The sequence below is a fragment of the Rissa tridactyla genome, chromosome 3 (assembly GCF_028500815.1).
Source record: "Rissa tridactyla isolate bRisTri1 chromosome 3, bRisTri1.patW.cur.20221130, whole genome shotgun sequence".
Taxonomy (NCBI): domain Eukaryota; kingdom Metazoa; phylum Chordata; class Aves; order Charadriiformes; family Laridae; genus Rissa; species Rissa tridactyla.
This window is the reverse complement of record NC_071468.1, coordinates 36,773,219-36,794,448: the sequence shown is the minus strand read 5'-3', so window position 1 is coordinate 36,794,448 and position 21,230 is coordinate 36,773,219. Positions and strand designations below refer to the sequence as shown.

General features: G+C 38.8%; 1 protein-coding gene across 5 annotated transcripts in view; it reads right to left on the bottom strand.

Annotated features, from left to right (window-relative positions):
• Nucleotides 1-21,230, bottom strand: part of HEATR5B (HEAT repeat containing 5B) — a 63,384-nt gene that overhangs the window by 11,738 nt on the left and 30,416 nt on the right. For 4 of the 5 annotated variants that reach the window (XM_054194762.1, XM_054194761.1, XM_054194763.1 and 1 more), the window contains exons 22-32: nucleotides 20,317-20,461; nucleotides 19,249-19,488; nucleotides 17,137-17,388; nucleotides 14,937-15,118; nucleotides 13,821-13,889; nucleotides 11,486-11,665; nucleotides 8,135-8,372; nucleotides 7,220-7,480; nucleotides 6,143-6,270; nucleotides 5,811-5,955; nucleotides 1,118-1,387 (exon numbers count right to left, since the gene is read on the bottom strand). In XM_054194762.1, coding sequence (XP_054050737.1) covers nucleotides 1,118-1,387; nucleotides 5,811-5,955; nucleotides 6,143-6,270; nucleotides 7,220-7,480; nucleotides 8,135-8,372; nucleotides 11,486-11,665; nucleotides 13,821-13,889; nucleotides 14,937-15,118; nucleotides 17,137-17,388; nucleotides 19,249-19,488; nucleotides 20,317-20,461 — 2,110 coding nt within the window. Of the gene's footprint in view, nucleotides 1-1,117; nucleotides 1,388-5,810; nucleotides 5,956-6,142; nucleotides 6,271-7,219; nucleotides 7,481-8,134; nucleotides 8,373-11,485; nucleotides 11,666-13,820; nucleotides 13,890-14,936; nucleotides 15,119-17,136; nucleotides 17,389-19,248; nucleotides 19,489-20,316; nucleotides 20,462-21,230 lie in introns of those variants that run through there. The other variant, XM_054194764.1, reaches the window with a different exon arrangement.

Sequence of the window (21,230 nt, the reverse complement as noted above, 5' to 3'; positions counted from 1 at the left end):
CCCCCCTCTACAGCTCTCAGTTGGCTACATCTTCTGGATGAGGGGAAAAAAAAAAAACCAAACAACAACTCTAGCCTTAGTCTCTGTAGACTAACAATAGTTTCTGAGCTACTTTTGCAGGTGACTTGGCAAATGTTGGGAGTCATGCCTTCAATCCAATCAACACAAGTAGTACCATTACTCTTTTTGCCCATTCCACCACCCCCCAAAAAAAAAAAAAAAAAAAAAAGAGAGAAAAGAAAAAGAACCAGGAATCAAACAAAAACAGTGCAGGACACCAGATCATCTCAAAAATCTACTGGTTTTTAAAGAACTGCACAACACAGATTGTCCATTTGAAGACAGCCCATGTTGTGTTCTGAGCATGACTTTGTCAAAATATGTTATTTAGCATGCATCTCATTAAGGGACCAACCTGCAAAATGTCTTATCTACATCCGCGTGTGAAACTTCCCAGAGACCCACAGGACAACAATTAAGCAATTTGTTCTCTGAAAAGCAAAACTCAAAGAGCACAGCTTCCCGTGCAATTGTGTCCTTCACCCATGAACTCCAGTCAGTGCAATTACCCTAGTTTACACATATCCTTTGTGACAGTCTCCCTGGGCAGAAGAAAGCTCCATTTAGTTTAGAGACACATTTGGGATGACTGACAGCCAACGGCTGCAAAAACCAAGCGTATCACAGCTGAATTGTGCTGTTTTTTAACTCAGTAGGATTCTCTTTTCATCCAGCTGCTACTTTTCATGAACTTCTCAGGAATTTAATTATCTCTGAGATGTCTATATTCTTTAACAATATGATTACAATTGGCCAAAAGGTTTCAAAATCATGAAAAAAAGGAAGGGGAAAAAAACCCAATAACATCATAGTGATATAGAACTCATTTCCTCAGCAAACTTGCAGCACACATGCAAACTTAAAATCAAATCATTTCCTTCATGTTGCTCACTGAAAAAGCCTGAACTCTTCATTTATTTTAGAACCTAAATATAATTTTCAATAGATGACCTTTAAAGTATCCCGTGAAAATATACTTCATTTGCTTTTAACATCATATGCTCATTATGCCTCCCCTATAGTAACCACTCACGTATATTTTGTTACAATACCTTACCTGCTGGAGAACACAGAGAAGGCAGGTCAGACAGTATAGTAACAGTGGCGGCCACAAGACGAGCACTTTCCTCAGAGAGGTGGGATTTGGCAGCAATGTGACTTGGAGAATCTGACATTTTTGAGCTCAGATGGGGCATGTGCCGTACTAGGATAAACATGAGCAATTCCATGGCTGCAAAGACCAGAGATTTTCCCGGCACAAGACCACCACTTGCACCTCCCTCTCCTAAAGCAAGAGGATTTTCTTTTTCCTCAATATCATCTTCATCTGAAAAAAGGAAAGAAATGTCTGAGAATACACTTAAGGAGGATTCCATACCAAAGCTTACATGAAACACTCTTTAAAAAAAAAGTTAAAAATCAAGAGGAAAACGTTGCTTCACAGTAAGATATGACAAACATGGTTCATGTCAAACTAAATGTTTTAATTAGAATGACGTAAAGGGGTTTAAAATGCTTTAGAAGTGTTGTGATTGCAACAATACTTAAAAATCCATATCGAACTAGGAAAAAAAAATAGCAATACTTACACAAAATAAAAATGCAGGAATTATTTTGCTTCTTTTAAAACTAATTGTAAAATTAACAGCAATGACCACCAAATAAATAGGCCCAACAATATTTTTTAATTTAATGGCTATTAAGTAAATGTTCCATTCCGACAAAATTTTATTTCAGCCTACATTGATTATGAAATAAGAGAACAGAAAAGCATTGTAGGATTCTATGTCTGAGTTCATGATTTCAGTGCATTCAGTTCCAAAAGTCTCTCTTTTGAATGGCAGCTTGGGCAGCTGCAGTCTTTCTCCTTCTCCCATTAAACACAAACAGAGATTCAGTAAGTCAAAGCTGGCCTGAACTACCCCTATGGAGCTACTGTGAATTTAAATGATTGCTAGCGTTATCACATTCACAGATTTGAAAAATACAACTTACTGGGCCTGCAGTAAACAATTCAATTAATTCATATGAAGGAACAGAGCTTGCATTTTTGGCTGTGCTGGTTCCTCAAGTTCCAGCAAAATTCTCTCTCTGTTTCTATGTGGAAAACAGGTAAAAGCTAACAGGTTTTTTTTCTCAACAGCATATTGTGCCAGACTAAGATGGTAGTTTTCCTTAGTAAAAGAATATTCTTTGGGTTTTACTTTATTTCTTTCAGGTAGAAGAAAACATAACAGATCTAACGTAACCAGTATCAATGAGCTATTTGCCAGGGTACCACTTGGAAACTAATTTACCTGGCAAAGATGGAAACAGTACATCCAATGCGAGACTTTTAAAGAAATGGTAAAGGGATGATTGAACAGGGAGATGCTCTGCTAAAAGGAAGAAGTTACTAAAAGTACCTCAGAAAGTAGCTTTTGGACTGATGCCAAAATCCTTATCAAGGATATTTTTACATAAAGTAGAAACAAACTAACAGAATATCCTGATGGAAAGCCTAAGCAAAACATGAGAAGCTGAAATATACCACAAAAGGTGGGGATAAAATAAGAAAGGAGTAATTTTACTAAAGCTCAATAAAGGCAAAGTAGAGGAACAGGATTTAGGTAGATCAACTCAGAGAATCGCAGAAAAATTTAAGCTGAAAGGGACCTCCATAAATCATCCAAGTCCAATATCCTGTTCAAAATAGGGCCAACTTGAAAGCTACAGCAGGTTGCTCAGAGCTGGTCCAGGTTTGAACATCTCCAAGCATGGAAATGACACAACATCCCTGGGCACCTGTTCTACTGCTTCACCACTCCCATGGTGACAATTTTTTTTCTTCTATCCCATCTAGATTTCCTTTACTGCAACTTGTGTTCATTGCCTCTTGTCCTTCCATCATGTGCCTTTCAGAAAAGTCTGGATTGGTCTCCTCTTTAAATCCCCTTTAAGAAGGGGGATTGCTATTCTACCCCATATTAACCCTCTCTTCTGCAAACTAAACAAGTTCAGTTCTCTCAGCCTCCCGTCATGTGTCACATACTTGATCTCCCTAAACAGCTTAGCGGACCTCCACTAGACTTCCTTCAGTTTCTCAACATCTCTCTTACTCAGGATGAGGGGGAAGGGCAAAGAAAACTAGACACTGCTCCAGATACATCTTCACAAGCTTGAGTTGAAAGGAAAATCATACCCCTTAATGTATTGGTCATACTTTTCTAATTCAGCCCAGTAACAGAGTTTTCAGTATTGCATAGGCACACCAAAGATCACATTCAACTCATTATTTGGCAAATCTGCTATCCAGTCTGTCAAGCTCCCCAGCCTATACCAGTGCACAGGGTTACTCCATCCCAAATGCAGGATTTCGCACTCGTCTTTGATGAACTTCAGCAGGTTCTCAGCACTGCAACTCAAGATTCAAGAGGCAGCACTCAAGCAAGCAGCTCAAGAGGCAGCACTGCCCTCCACTGTATCTACCACTTGCGCAATCCAGTACCACAGTCTTGAGTTCCACAGCTTTTCAAAGATGACTGCAGCAGCCTTAGCATATCATCAGCCAGCTCCCTCAGATGCATCCCATCTGGTTCCAGGGTATGTCTAACTTTTACCTAAGCAGTCCCTAACCTGGTGCTCATCTACTGTAGGTAGCAATTCTCTACCCTAAACTTGCTCACTAGACACAGAGACACAGGAGGACTAAGCAAAGAAGATAACACTGCCTCAGTTTTTTCCCCCTTTCCCATGTTTTGCCATTAGATCATCCAACCCATTCAGCAGCAGGTCCAAATCTCCTTGGTCTTCTTGCTGCCAACATATCTATAAGAGCCCTTCTTGTCACACTTAACATTTGCCACCAGTCTCAGCTCCAGCCAAATTGTAGCTTTCCTAATTCCACCCCTCCACACCTGAGCAGACATCTTCAGTAGTCTTCCTGAGCAATTTGGCCCCACTTACACCATCCATACACTTCCTTGTCACATTTGAGCTCAGTCAGAAGTTCCCATTCAGCCAAGTCAGCCTCCTGCTATGCCTGTTTGGCATCCTGCACTTTTGGATGAGATATTGTCACCAAACATGAACCATCTCTTTCCTTTGCCCTTCTGGGAAGCTTACCACAAGATCTCGTCTGCAAGCTCCCTGCACAAGCCCAAGACTGTTAAGTCAGCCCAAAGCTTTTGCTGTGCTACTTGCTTTCTTCATTTGCCTCGGGATCATGAACTTCACTATCTCATGGCTGCTACAGCCACAGCTACCATTAACCTTCATAACCATTTCTTCTGTATTAGCGAGTAGCAGATCCACTGAGCACCTCCCTTATTTGGACAGTCCAGCATCCACACTGAAAAAACCTGTGCCTCATACGCTTCCAAAAGCTTCAGATTGTTAGCATCCTGCAGTGCTGCCCTTCCAGCATGTCTGCATAATAAAAATCTCTCACGAGACTCCCATAACTTGTGATTAAAGGCTTCTTCCAGTTGGTTTAATATGGCTTCATTCACCTTCTCTTCTTGATTAGGCAGTCTGTGGCAAACAAGAAGAGAGTTCCTGACTGGTATCACCCTTCACTTCTTCTTAGTGGTTTCAGTTCTGAGCTGCCAAAGAGGGATGGTTGGCCCAGATATCTACCCTGACAGCTTGTTCCTCTTCTCCTCTTGCCAGATCCTATAATGTCTCCAACTAGATGCGTGGAGATAAAGCCTTTTGTTGCTAGAAGTCACAACCTTGCAGCCTCCACCTTCATGGGAGTCCCATCCTCCAGGGCCATATTCCAGCATAGCCTATGGCTATCCCTCCCTCCGTAACACAGGGGTCTTGGGGTCCTGCGCCTGCAGGATCTCTGTGAAGAACAGGCCATTCTCTCATTTGCCCTTCCTGACATTACACAATCTGCTCACCTTCACATGCATTTCCTTCACATCTCTCAGGTGAGACCAATGTCACCTCCAGCCCTGGCTGCACAGACAAGAACCTGGAGGACAGTCACATCAGGACTTCCATCTGAATGTCAAGCCAGGTCATTGGACCTCTGATGTGCCAGAGGTGATTGTTCCTCAGTTGGCAGACTGTGTCTTGCTGTATGTCACTGCCATCATTATTCTGACTCTAACAGTCTTGTACAGTCTTGAGCAGCACTTCTGGGCTGCATGAGCATGCCTTTCCATGCCAACTGCTTCGCTCCTGTTTGCACACCCTGTTCCCAGACCTCCTGGTTGCTGACACACCCTGAATGTCAGTGAAGTAAGAACCCAGATGCAAGTCTGCTCCCACTCCTGGCAAGATCTCCTGGGCAGGCAACTTTTCACACTGGTTCCAGTAGAAGCTCATTCACCTCATGAATGCCAGTTGTGCCAGGGACGCACCACAAGACCCTACACTGGGGGCCAAATGATTAAGCTTCAGAAAAGAGGTAAATTAAGTGCTAGGAGGCAGTCAATAGAGAAATATTAATGAAACTGAGCAAAGTATTAGTAGGACCTGAAGTGGTGTGCTGGCTATAATTTTTATCACTCATACTCAAGAAAAAAATGAATGAAAACCAGGACATGAATAACTGCTAGAATGATCAGAAGAAGAAAAACTACATCTTACAAGAGAAGAAATCAGCAGGTAAGATTATGAATACGTCAGGAATATCTGTGGAATACACAGCATTTTCCTCCTCAGCGTAACCACACTCTAATGTATTTGAGTTCCTTTCACAGTATGAAAACCTGTTGCTTATTTACTCTGCAAAGCAAGCCGTGTTTTCAAAATCTTACTTAGGGTGTTCCTTTTTTCCTGCAAATAATCTTGAGCTGCTCTTACTATCTGCTGGACAACTCCTGTAACCAGTAGCTGAACAGAAGGAGGATCCCAGGTCAGGAGGAGTCGGTGAAGTACACTCAAAAGTTCAACACCAAGGAGCTACAGTAAAACAAAACACATATTTAAAAAAATTAATTAGGACTTAACAATTCCTAATTGTTATGTCACTTGCTTATGATGAGCAAATACTTTTCTCATGCAGAAATAATTACAGCTTTTGTAATCACCGCAGATGAAAGACAAAGACCTAGAAAAAGCTGATTGTTACAACATGCTCATACAGTACCTGATCTTCTGCAATATGAATCCTGGCACAAGGGGAATCCAATAAAGTATGAAGTGCTTGTAAACAAGATGTGACATGCTCAACAGGCTCTTCAGGTCGTGGGGAACACAAAAACTGTATACTAACACCTGAAAAGAGCAATAATTAAAAAGAAGGTTCACATCATCATAAAATCAAGTTTTCTTTTTTAAATTTCTTTATAGGTATAGCAGGTTTTTAACAACTTCAGAGGGATACATGTTTTGCTCAATTCCTCTTCCTCTAAAGGGAAAGAGAGTTTATGTATTAGAAATAGCAGAATTGTATTCGCTTTCTCTTCTGCATCATGTCCTTCCCAAAATTTGGCAGGAAAAATAATAAACAGTAACAGCAAGCAACTTAGATTACTGAATAGAAATCCACGACTTCCGAATCCTTCAATTGTAAATTGATTTTATTTTATTAAACTCTTAAATTTAAAGATAACTGAGATGAAATTAAGCCTCAAAAATTATGCAATATTTGTATTATATATATGGCACTTAATTCTGGTTGTGAATAACTCTATATCTTGGCAAACTATTGGCAATCCTCAGAATAAGTGATCACATCCATCTCTTAAAGCTGTTAGAAAACAACAAAGGGAAATAGCAAGCACTACTCACACATGAAAGACTGATGCAAAAGCCACTCCACGTGACTTCTCAAAAATCAGTCTCTACTGAACTGTTTTTTTATGAGGGTGTGTATTTTAATAACCTTACAGCTTTTGTCTTTGAATCATAACATTTTATATCATCTGAATTACAGTGTATAAGAGTTCCTACTCATTTTATTCAATTACATAAATAAACTAAATATCCAACTTGTCTATAAAAATCACAATAATCACACTGACAAATGTTCTGCCAAAACTATAAAGAACACAGGAGGCAGAGAGATACAGAGAGGAGGAGACAGAGGTATTTTGAAATATTAGTGTCTAGACACGTGATCCATTTTAAACTTCCCAGACGTCAAGAAAAGTATCTTTTCTTATTCCCACACCATTTCATACCATAACGTGCTGGTACTGAACTCTAAACACGTAACTCTTACCCAAAATTAAGTGCATTCGATCTTTGTTTATTTCTGGCAAAGATTTAGTGCTAGGTGGAGTTCCAGGTGTCTGGTTTAACATAATGGATGTAGCACGTTTCTGTGAGTTGGGCATTGCTGCAGCAGTCTCTTCTGTTGACTCTGAAGCGTTAAATCCTGTACTGTTTAGCCAAAGTGCCACTGCATGCAGTATGGGAGCCCAGGAATTTCGGTAATGCAGTCTAGCTGTATCAATTGTTTCTGGAGTGTAAAACGCTCCCCCTGTTAAATTAGCAAAGCAAAGATAAATTCTGAAATTATCTGCAAATAATAGACAAAAAGCACATAGTACTCTAAATTTATTAGATTATTTACTCTGAGTGTATTTGATCATGTACATATTCAGTTGTAATCCTTGTTAGTGACAGTGCATCCCAATTCTCCTTGTGAATGAGCAACATTAGTACTTCTCGTAAGAAAGTGTAATGGCCACAATGGAACAGTAAGCAGTGGGCAAGAAAGGCAGGCAAAGTCATGAGGTCCTGCAGAATTTTTTATATATAGAACACTCATTCTTAACTCAGTAAAATACTATGACATGGGATCCGCTCTAATCTCAAGGGCTATGTTTTTCTTATAGTAAACATCTTTTTGCATTTGATACCAAAGTATTAGAGGTGTAGAAGTATTCTAAATTCTACAAAGACATGGTATTAATCAACTCTGTGATTCAAATAAAGAATATCTTCACTGCAGGTTGAAGGAAAAAAGCACACTCAAACTTCAAACATACATTCCAATTACACACAGCCAGAAATCTATCACTTGCATAAAAAAACCACACCTGCCAAATAATTTACAGAACAATTTTAAAGTCTCAACTAAGGGTTTCTTTCTCTTTTTCACAGCAACACAAAAAGAAATTCCAGTGCTTACCATCTGGTGGAAGCTGGGTAGCAAATTCAGCTGGTAAAGTTAAAAGAGCGTAATCTTTCAGTGCAGCTAACCAGAGACGGCTAAGTGCAGGCAGCTCAGGTTGTACAAGTGTTATCAAACTGTCTGGTGGCAACTCATCTACAGCACCAAAATCATCCTCATCCTCCTCTGTGCTCTTTAAAACACGCTTTGGTTTGGTCTCTGCTTCTTTCTTAATTTTCATGGCAACGACGTACACCTAGAAGGAAGATAGATATGAAAGCACATGCTGTGAGATCCTTACAAGAAAAAAAGCAGCAGACTTTCCATGTGAAAGTAACAGATTCCATGCAGAGATGACCCACTGGAAAATTACTGTGAGAGAGAGATTTGCAATATAATTAAATTTTATTTAAATATTTTTTCTTTTATTTCTACCAGTATATAATACTTAGGGGCATAAATGGCGCTTTCCTAAAACAATCTGGCTACACGCGTTTTTTTCCTTAAAAAGTCTCAATTACTCCTGCTCCACACAGACATAGTGATTTAAATAACTGATTTTATTAAATCAATGTATCCTTATTGCAAAGATTTCTTTGACCTACATTAAGAGCTACTAGATAAATTAGAGCAATTGTCATTTTCTGGAAGCAGATACGGTATCATAAACACATGCAAATGGCTTTAAACGCGTTACATGAAAACAAGAACATATATATGTTTGATTTTGATAGATGCTATGAGAAGATAAAAGGATTTTGAAAAACTTAGATAAATATGGGAATAAGCAGAAATACCAGAAAAAATAAACGTCTTTAGAAAAGAAATAGAATAGAAGTAAGTGTCTTCACACAACAGATGTGCCGTATCAAAGAAAATTACAGTATGGGGTGATTAACATTACACAGCTGAAATGTTAATACTTTTCTTTGTCATTTTAAAAGTAACTTCCAAGAAAATTTAATGAAAAAACCCAAAACCTTAAATACTACACTAAAAGAAACCAAAATACTATTTGTGCAATTACAGTAATTATACGTAGAGCTCTATAGCATGCAAGTAATGTTCCAGGAAGCAAGGCAATATAAGTAGTACTAACTCTGGCTTTTGTAAATAGTCGAAGATTTCTGGTATTCCAGCTATTCCCCAACAATATCTACATTAAGTCTGTAATTTATTATGAACATTTTGCCAATAAGTTAAAAAAATGTTTCTATAAATATATTAGCAATAAAATGAGTGCTAAGGAGAATCTCCATTGTCTATGGGATGTGGGGGAAAACATAGTGACAAAGGATGAGGAAAAGGCTGAGGTACTTAACGCCTTCTTTGCTTCAGTTTTTAATAGACCAGTTGTTCTCTGGCTACCCACCCCCCTGAGCTGGAAGACGGGGACAGGGAGCAGACTGAAGCCCTCATAATCCAAAGGGAAATGGTGAGGGACCTGCTAAACCACTTAGACACACACAGGTCTATAGGGCCAGATGGGATCCATCTGATGGTACTGAGGGAGCTGGCTGAAGTGCTCTCCAAGCCACTTTCCCTCATTTACCAGCAGTCCTGGCAGGGAAGTTCCCAGTTGACTGGAAGTTAGCAAATGTGACACCCATCTACAAGAAGGGCCAGAAGGATGATCCAGGGAAATGCAGGCCTGTCAGTCTGACCTCGGTGCTAGGGAAGTTTATGGAGCAGATCATCTTGAATTCCATCACGTGGCACATACAGGACAACCAGGTGATCAGGCCCAGTCAGCATGGGTTTATGAAAGGCAGATCCTGCTTGACTAACCTGATCTCCTTCTATGACAAGGTGACACACTTAATGGACAAGGGAAAGGCCGTGGATGTTTTCTACCTAGACTTTAGTAAAGCCTTTGACGCCATTTCCTGGAGAAACTGGCTGCTCATGGCTTGGATGGGCACACTCGTCGCTATGTCAAAAACTGGCTGGATGGCTGGGCCCAAAGAGTCATGGTGAATGGAGTTACATCCAGTTGGTGGCCAGTCACAAGTGGTGTTCCCCAGGGCTCAGTATTGGGGTCAGTTTTCCTTAATATCTTTGTCAATGATCTGGACGAGGGGATCGAGTGCACCCTCAGTAAGTCTGCAGACAACAAAAAGTTGGGCAGGAGTGTTGAGCTGCCTGAGGGTAGGAAGGCTCTACAGAGGGATCTGGACAGGCTGGATCGATGGGCCAAGGCCAACGGTATAAGGTTCAACAAGGCCAAGTGCCAGGTCCTGCACTTAGGTCACAACCACCCCATGCAACACTACAGGCTTGGGGAAGGGTGGTTGGAAACCTACCTGGTGGAAAAGGACCTGGGAATGTTGGTCAGCAACCAGCTGAATATGAGCCAGCAGTGTGCCCAGTTGGCAAAGTCGTCCAACAGCATCCTGACTTGTATCAGGAATAGTGTGGCCAGCAGGACTAGGGAAGTGATCGCCCCCCTGTACTTAGCACTAGTGAGGCCACACCTCAAAGATTACGTCCAGTTTTGGGCCCCTCACTACAAGACAGACAGTGAGGTGCTGGAGCATGTCCAAAGAAGAGCAACAAAGCTGGTGAGGGGTCTGAAGAACAAGTCTTATGAGAAACAGCTGAGGGAACTGGGGTTCTTTAGTCTGGAGGAGGTTCAGGGGAGACCCTCTAGCTCTCTACAAATAACTACCTGAAAGGTTGTAGTGAGTTTGGGGCTGGTCTCTTCTCCCAAGTTAACAGGCAATAGAACAAGAGGATATGGCCTCAAATTGCACCAGGGAGGTTTAGATTGGATATTAGGAAAAATTTCTTCAATGAAAGGGTTGTCAAGCACTGGAACAGGCTGCCCAGGGAAGTGGTTGAGTGGCCATCCCTGGAGGTATTTAAAAGACATGTAGATGTGGTGCTGAGGGACATGGTTTAGTAGTGGATTTGGCAGTCCCAGGTTAACAGTTGGACTTGATGATCTTAAAGGTCTTTTTCAACACAAACGACTCTATGACAAACTCCTAGTTAATCAACTGCAATATTTTCCTATAATATATTTTAACATTGTTTTTTTTGGTTCGCGGTTTGTTTGTTTAGTTTTTTTAAGTTTAAGACCAATAACATGGGAGGAAAATCAAAATCTGATAGGGTATGAGTACATACTTTAATACAGAAAAGTGCAGTAAAACGAAGAACAATCGAGCATCACTGTAAACATGGATCAAAGAACAGCAGAAGAAGGAAAAGAGAAAGATATAGAGATGAAAACATCCCAGAAGTGGAACTGCAACAGGTAAGGAGGAGGCCAGGTGCAAGGCTCACTGAACAGCCAGTGAGGTGTGAGGCTGCTGTTACACTGCAAAATCTTTTCAAACTTGTAAAGATTTAATGGTCAATGCTTACCTCAGCCCATGCTTTCAGAACTGCAAGTTTTTCCATAGTAGTTGCACTCTCTCGGTAAAGCTGGCTAGAAGATCCCTTTCCTGCTTGCACTTTATCCAGGGAAGAGACAAGCAGGTTGTGAACTCGGCGGAGATCATTCAGGTCACTTACAACCCCACTTCCTATCCAAGCGCTACATACCTAAACAACAAAGTTTTGAATCATTCTAAGCTAGGAAAAAATGAACAACCTTATAAATGAAAAAGAATCTGTAAGAAAACAAAACCAACCACCACAAAAAACTTAGCAGCTCTCTTCCTGCTTAATATCAGAACACCTGAGGTTTTCCTTTTTTTCTCCCCACCCATGATAACAGAGTTGCTTAGGTGGGTGGTTACAAAAGCTATATTTGCAAAGCATACTACAATGGAACTTAGTAGATATGTGGAAAATGCTTAAAATAGTCTTTTATTTTCCATAATTATTTTTTACTCTGTTCCCCAGTGTCTGGTTAAATGATTCAAGTAAAGGGTCATTGCATTCACCATGAAGAATATAGTGGACAGCAATCGATAAAAGTACATCTTCAAAAACCCACACCTCTCAAAGTACGTATTAAGGCTCCATACTAATAAGCTATCAAGATCATTAACATCAAGAAAACATCTAGAAATGAGTGAGATAAAAGTCTTTAAACAACTGGTCTCTGATCTGGAACCAACAGTACCACATTCTAGAACAATCGATGCCAAACATGGCGCATGGCCAGTTGGGTGTTTCCCCACTTTTCTTTTCTTTTGAATTAAATGGACCCATACGTTGGCATTAATCCTCTGAAATACATCCACGCCCAGACATAATGCAGGCATCCAGAGAATTTTCGTGCACCTGCTTTTCTACAAAAAGGGACAAATTCTTTCAGAGGAGCTGCGTTGATTCTGGTGGTGATTCGACAAGGATGAGGAAAAGAAGCAAAACCAACCCCATAGAACTCAAGTGGCTCAGGTTTTAGAAACTCTTTTTTCATAGCATTTTTGTCCTATCTCCAATTTATTTATTTTCCTTTTAGAGAACCAGTTCCATGAAAGCCTTTGGGGAAGGGCCTTTCCTGATCTGGAACGATGGACATATTTAAAGCAAAGTAAACACAAAGAGTATCCTGAAAGCACACAGGACAAGGCTGCTGAAAATCTGTCACAAACCCATAATTAATTCACAGTAGGACTAAGACGAGTTTCATTCCTGCTGCTGGGCAAGTCAACAGCTGTTTCAGTAATGACACAGAACCGTAACAACATCAAACTCATTCAGCACAGCTCATTTCTGTCCATGCAACTTGTAGCGAGCGAGTTAAATATCCAAACCTAATCTCCAGCCATTTGATGCTGAAGTGCACACATCCACTTTGAAACTGGTTGAACAGGGAAGATTTTGACACGTTATAAGGAAAGTTACATGTTTTCACACAAACGGCCTCTTCATCTTGCTTTAAATGCACAGAAGCTTTCTGTAAGTTGAGGATAATATTCTTTCTTATGTATAGATTACAAATTATGCCATATTTGATCTGTCTTTAAAATTTTGCTGGAAATTAAGAGCAGAAAGCAACAACCTAAAATCACAGTCCTGCTGGACCAAGATATACTAAACAAAACTCACCAAGTTATCATATTAAAATTGATGTTTGCATAGCTAATAAAACTGTTGCTTTAAACTACAGTAGTAATTTAGTTGTGTAAGCCACATACCAGATACCACTACAGCTATGTTGCCGACAGCTGATTTAAACTACAGTAGCAGAAGATCACACACAAGAAAAAACACACACGCATAAAAAAAAAAATAAAAATCTTTCACTGAATATTCACTCACAGGTTGTTACTATGACTGCAGTGAGAACACTCAGATCTCCTAAAACCTAAAACACAGTACTAACCCGAACGGAAGTTTAGTGTTTAAAAGGAAATTATTAGTAATCCAAATATTTGATCAGACTGAAAGGCATGTCAATAAATACATTACAATTGCTCTCATTAAACAAGGGTGGGGTTTTTCCCCCCCCCCTTTTTTTTCCCCCCCCTTTTTTTTTCCTTTTAGCAACAAGTGCAGAATTGCCATGAAGACATGATTAGTTTCAGAAAGACTAAATATTTTCTAATGTAGCTCCCTAAAAGGTCTTCTGCACTTGTGAGGAACAAAATATATTACTAGGAGACTCAAAAGATGTTGGGAAACCATCACGGCTTAGGTTTACAAAATTTTTCCAGCCATCTGCTCCTACTTCTCTTCTGTATCCTGGTTCCAAAGAGAAGAAAAATCAGTTTGGCTTATACTATCTGAACATTTTTCTCTGTACCTGGCAGGCCTTCGCAGTTATATCAGACGGTGTATCTTGGGAAAAAGCTGGCCTCAGAGCAGCTCCAACCTGTTGATAGGAAAAAAAATTTAAAAATCCAATTAAAACAGTAGTGACACAACATTCTTCATCTCACCTTGTTTAAGGCTCCAGCACATATACAAAACAACCAAGAAAAGACTGACAATTTTGGCATTATAGTTACACCCCAAACTTATCCTTGCTGTGTAGCAGACGTTTGCAGTAATATTCTTTAAACAACAAAAAAATGTCCTAAACCCATTTTTTCCTGCTTGCCCGTTGCCTTTTTAAGCTTCAACATCTGTCAAATATGTGGTATTAGCTTTCTTCTGTAATGAGTATCCTCTTAATCATGGAAGTATTAGATTAGATTAGAGGATACTACTTTCTGATGTCCAGAGGAATAATGATGTGAAATCAAATGTTTATGGTTGTATTTGCATCAAGTTCCCAAAATATTCCCAAATACTGAGAAAAAAGCCTTTTAGGCAGTTGTTACAAGGCAGCGGGGAACCAAGTCAGCACTACAGAAGGAAGAAGAAAAAGGCAGGAAGTGAAAAGGTTGAAAGCTTGACTTTAAAAAGTATTTGCAAAGATCTTGAAGACACAGTGAAGACAAAGGAGGTGAAAGAGTTAAGCTATGCAACAAAATAAAGCAATAATACCCCAAAATAAATCTTCAACTGCCCACCTCCCATTCCTATACTTTTGTAGTTTTAATTTAAACAGAAATATATTAATTCCCAAGAAAACAGATTTTGTAGATTCAATCTGGAACTGAATCAGCGTTATTTTCCAATTCCTAATTCTACAAATAAAATGTCACTCTTGCCAAAAATTAAATGTAACTTGTAATATTTGGCTTTCAAGAATCAATAGCTACTGAATTTTTACTTTCATCAGCTACTAATTTACAGTAAGTAGGAAAACACACAAAAATAAATTTTGAAGAGGTAAATAAAAGACTGTCCTCACTACATTTTCACACACAAAAATCTCTTCACAGGTCTTCTGAAGTTACAAAATGTTCTCAAAGCTAACACTGGCATATTGGCATAGTTAGACAACGTCCTGAACTTATAAAGGATGTCTCACATTAGCCTGATACTGCTCCAGTATCACATGGCCTGGAAACTCTGGCTCAGGCACTGATGCAAATTTCTTGATAATGTCTTCAAGAGCTTGAAGACCCGCCATTCGTAACTGGTTGCTGTGATCAGTCGCAGCCATGAACGCCATTCGAATAAGGTCAGAGAGATGCAGTACTAAGAAGTCATCTTAGAATAAAAAGGAAAGAACTATTTAGTAACTTAAAAGATAGCTAACATGACAGGTATTCATAACATTTTCCTCATTGACATGTACAAATTTTACCTATTCTTTTTCAAAGGTCCACATTGAGGGTATGGAAGAAGGCAGGATAGAACGTAACCTATGTTTGTTTGGGTTTCCCATCCCACTTTAAGTGATACAAGGACTTTTATTCCTAAAACAACCTTAAAAATTAAGCACAAATTTAAAACAAAATGAAATAGATGATATATAGAAATTGCATTGAATAGAGTATGTAAATGTGGCTGAGTATCCTAGAAGAAATGAGAACATTTAGTAAAGCTAATTTTAGTGATCCCCCTCAACCTACAGAAAATCTTCAAGGCAATCCGTGTTCGAGTCCTATGCTTATAGTGACCCCTGCTGATAAAGAAAAACCTCATCAACACCTAAACATCTAAAAACCAAGTATGCCTCCAGTTCTGCTCCCAAAAGCCACTTCCAAGACTAAGTAAGCAGCAGACAACATGCTGAAAGGAACAATATATAACTCAGTAACATTTCTAAAAGGATTATTCTTTTCTATTTATTCATTTTCTTTCCTTACTCTCAATTTTAAATTATGAGATGTTGTACAACTAATATGAAAATAAATTATTTAAAAACAAAAGCCACAAATTATGAAAGCTCTACATATTTTCAAGCCTCAAGGTAGAAAAGTTTATTTTGTAGCTGAAACTTTTCAGAGGCATGCCAGTAAAAAAAGACTGGAAATCACTTAAAGATTACCAAATGGTAAAGTCTGCACTTACTTTTTCAGACCATCACAGACATCAGTAAAATTTATATATTTTGGAAGGTGAAGCTGGGGAGGTAGAAGTTTGCTGAGTTTTCCTTTTTACAATGACACCAAACACATCAAGTTCACTTTAAACAAATTCAGAGATGTAAATTCTCAGGATTATTATATGCAATCCTCTGCAGGATCCCATAAGCAGCAGTTATTTCATGATTTTCTCTATAATACAATGCCTTCTCAAAATAAACTTTCCCAAAACTCTTCCTTATGTGTCTTGAAACAGTGACTTCAGCCTCAAATCCAATCAGAAACACAATTCCCACAAAACCAATGCACAGTGCGGAAACCAGACTGCAAAGCAACACAAGCAAAGACTTAAAAAATCTCCGTATCATAACGGACACCTTCAACAACATAGACACTAAAATCTGTTAATCCCATGCATTCTAGGGTGCTCGTGGTATTTATTCTACATACACAGTCCTCATGAACCCTACATAGGTGAAAGCAAACAATCACTATGCACCAGAACCAATACACATGGACAACTCAAGGACAGAAACCTCTCACTATCCATTAGAGAAACATTTATTCACAAAACAACTGTCATCTCTGACCTCTCAATTCTGATCCTCTAACTCATAAAAGTATCGTCAAAACATGAGCTCTAAAACTAACATTAATCACTCTCATGGATACCAAAAGAATGAATGGCTCTGTGTTTTACTATAACTCCCTCCCACATCCCTCACTCCACAAGCAATGCCACACACAGTAATAACTACCTGGCCTTATCTTTTTTTCTTTCCTAGCATCCTCAGTCTGGAGATGTTAAAATAATCTCTGAAGTCTTCAGTCATTGCTGTCATTATGTTAAACTCAGAGAAACTGTTCCCAGCTCACCCTTAGCTAGAAGTTTACTGCTTTTATTTCAGACTGGAGAAAAGGTGTGCAAATTTAAGGGTTTTTTTTTTTCCAAGCAGATCAGTCTGTCAGAATTTATATCCTCCAACAAATCTCATTGTGTTCGTGGTACAGTAACTAGAATGGTTATACAACTACAGTTTTATTGCCTTTTGCTGTCCGTTTCCTTTGCTTTTAATCATTTGAAAGAAAATACAACTGCTTATATTTTTTTCCAGGTTGTGTAATCTTGGGCTGTAAAGAGGTGTCAAAAATTTAAAAAATTAAAACCAAAACCAAACATGCACATTCTGTAATTACTTTTTGGGTTTTTAAGTCTGGCCGAACGAGCCAGTGCCAGATCAAAGTGCGCCTTGTTCGCGTTCTCACACAGCATGATAACTCGGCACAGACAGTCTGCTGCAAACACACGAGTTGCCCAACGAGGTGCTACAGAAGGCTTGGATTTGTCCTCTTCACCCAAGGTCGTAAACATTGTGTCATCATCCATCTCATCCTTCTTCTCTGATTCCTCATCCTTGCCTCCTCCCAAGGGAGCAGCAGTGCTCATGTCTACAACAGAATCCCACTGTTAACAATCCACAGAAGACAGCTAAGGACATATTAAAGACTTTCCTTAACACTCAGATTCAAAACAGACTAATTCTTCTGTTGAAACAACAATATTTGAAAAACATAGAAAGGCATAGGAGTTGAACAAGTGTTTTTCACCTCTAATCTGGGCTATATTACTCTTTATTTGGCTTAAATGATATGAAATAAATTCCTGTAACATTAATTCTCTACGGGTAACAACTATAGCTGAATCCCATATCTGAACGTCTCACTTTTGGAAATTAACCTATTAAATTGACAATAAACAGGGTAAGGCAATTACCAGGCTCAGAATCAAAGAATCAGTTTGGCTTTGAACTACACAGCTCCTGTTTCAAGTAAAAGCTATAGTACACATTAAACTGAAACAAAACTAAAAAGTTCCATGCCATGGGACAGGTATGCAGCCAAGTAGGTAGTTTATGGCACCCACAAATCTGCTTAGCATTCAAAAAAATTCTTTTCTCCAAGTGTGTGCCCTGTTTTCTAAGTGTGCTGTGAGATTTCATTTCAAGGAAATAAAAATACTTCAGGGATGACATTAAAAAAAACAAATCCAAACAGGGACAAAAACCAACTCACCAAACGTGCATATATAGTTCTGCTATTCAGAAACAAGAACATAAAATCTCATTGGCAAGGTCTAAATTAGCAAAATGCCAAGATACTGACAAAAAATTATTCTAGCAATAATTACAGGAGAATGAGAAGAGATTATTGTGAGGGTAACCCACCCCAACTAAGGTATGCTTCTTAGAAAGTCTAAATTTAAGCATCTGAAGAGCCAAGACATTCAATAAAGAGAGAAAGGGGCTATGGCAAATCTAACATGGATGAAGCCAATACACAAGAGTGTGTTGAGAAGGCTTCCAGGACCTTAGGTGTCTGATTTGTAAATCTCTGCGTAAAAGGCAAACCAGATTTTGTTCACATGCCAGTTAGTTGGATCAAAGCACTTCAAAATTAAGTTGCTGGCTTATTAAAGTACAGAGAAAAATTTATTTGAATACGGTTCTCTTGGAGATTATTTCACCTACTAATAAATAAATAAGAGACTGGACAACCACATTAAAAACTTTAAAACCCATCCCACATGAAATAAGAAAATGACGTGCCAACTTCAAACTCAGGAAACAAGGTTTTTCTCACTGGGCAGATATGTGGTAGCTACGTTGCATAAGGAAATCATTGGTAGCATTACTCATCAGTAAACGTAAAGCTGGCAACATTTAGAACACTTAGAGTTCAGGATGAACTCACAGCATGCCAATAAACAAGAATAAATACAAAGGAAATGAGCAGAATCTGCGTCACAACCATCCTACAAGCTGAAAAACAGGAATAAGGTGTCAGAGGACAAGACCTTTGCAAACAAGTCTGCAAAGCTGAACAGGCAGCAAAAGTTTCATCACCATGGTAACCCACCATCACATCAGTAACTAACGAAACCTCATAAAAGAAAGCTCAGAGTGTGTACAGCACTCTTCTTTCTGCATGGTCCTGATGTATAAAGGCTAAAAAGAATATGTCTGCTTTCACTAAGACACTGAAATGTCAGAGTAATAATCACACTGCTTCTCCACTGGAAATCCTACTTTAAGGCAGCTAACTATTTAATCTTAAAAATGGTATTTTAAAACTTAACATAACATTGATGGCACTTTTTTAAAGCAAGTTTTAATGCACTATAATCAAAGTTCTATATACAATATAAGCTATATCTTAACTAGGATAAAAGACAAGCTCCAAACTAATATTGCCAGAAGATGCTAATATTAAGAACATACTGTCATTTATGTGAACACTAAGAACACTTACCACTGGAAGCTGCAAGGACATCCTTACAAAGCATTAGCCAGTGAGAAAGGTTTTCTACTGCTAGCGATGAAAGCATATGTCCCAGAGTATCGTGGATATCTGAGCACAACTTCCGATCAGTCTCCCGATCCAACATTCCAAAAAGGACACCTTCGAGTCCTGTCTCTGTTATATTAACCCCTTGATGCCGGGAATGAGCATCTCGCCGAGAACTAGCTCCTGGTGCAAAAGGATTCATATCTGCAAAGCGATAATGAGAAATCTTTTCTGAAATCAGTAACTCAGTTTTAAAATTTGGAATAACAGACTAGAATTGGACATCAAGTATTTCTGTGTGTATAGTTCAGGCAATGATACACCAAGATGTTACTGAATTTCTTCTGAATTAACACTAGAAAGATTTTAATAGAGCAATTCGTTTAATTTACTTTCTGCAAGGCAAATAACACCTCTCGGTATTACTTTAAAAAAAAAAATCTGTCTCTCCAAGATACATACACTACAAATTTGTAAAAAAAACCTAATAGTATTGGACTCTCTAGAGTCTTTCTAGAGACAGACTTCACTGATGTGATTTAATACAAATAAGCTCACAATTCTATGTTTGTATGAAGACTGCTGATCAACACTGTTGAGCCTCCCATTTTCAGAATAAAATAATACATGTAAGAATTGAAACTGCCAGCAAAGTCCACAGGCTTTGCAGACATGCTGCTAATGGAATATAACACCACCAGGTATCTCAATCAAACAGCATATGATTAAGTAAATTTTCAGAAGAGCAAGACTTAAAATACCAGAAAAACTGTAAAATGTTTCCACTGTGTATGTACTGCATTCCCTATTTGATTGCCAGTCTTAATGGGACAGAGAAGTTTAAATTTGAACTTATTAATTCAAGGGGTAAGCAGGGATGTGGCCAGAAGTTATCAGAGCTGGAAGGGACAGGTTTAATTTTTTGTTCTGTTGTTGGGGGAGGTTCTTGGTTTTGTTTTTTTTCCCCCCTCTCTGAAGGCAAACCACACATACACACACATCATAAAAAAGCTACATGAAAGAAATACTTACTGATGCCATTGTTTTCTTTGTCTCCAGCATTTTTTGCTAAGCTCATGGCATATTCACATACTTCTGCTGCTTCCCTCTGAGCAAGCTGTCGTAAACATGCAACTGCAGCCCGGCGAAGCAGCAAGTGGGAGCTGCACAAATGAACCTAAAAATCAGAACCGTTACAGGTGAGTGAACTGCTGCACCCCCACATCAATAAATCAGTGCTGCTAAGAACTAACAGCATTCTACTTTTCAATTATATACTCATGTGGGAGCTGCTGGGTACCAAGCTCTTTACAAGACCTTGAAAGTTAAGATGTAAGCGCTTTTTATAATGTAAAAATATGAAAATAAATCTGACATATACAGAGCTGACAGCTGTTATCTGGTTAAAGAGATAAGAGCTTAAATATTGAACTACTGCGCCAGTGTGATTTAGACTAATTAGACTTTCCAATCTGTTACACTCTTCAGTACTACTCAACCTCCTATTCTGCTATACCTGTAAATCACATTCTTTTAAACAAAAAGCCATCATCAGGTGCACCACAGCTATCATAAAAACTTTGATTTCAAACTTGTACCAGAATTTATAGCATAAGTTTTAGTCAGTGCCTCTCAATAAGAAAGCTTCAGATTTTTTGCTAACCAACACTGGCTTCTAATTCCTTTTGAACCACCTCAAGTACAAGCAAATATTTTTCTTATAGAAGAATGGTGCATGGTCCCTATTTTCCTGAGAGGAAGTAGCTACACAAAAAACTCTGTGTTTTTCCACAGTGGAAGAGATGAAGAGTGCTCTTTAAGAAACTCTGATTCTTTATTTACCCTGGGGAATTTGTTTTTAATAAACCAAATACACATTTGCTTTCTCAGTATTAGGTTATTATGTGGATGGAAATTGCTTTCCTAAATGAAAAGGTTGTATAGTT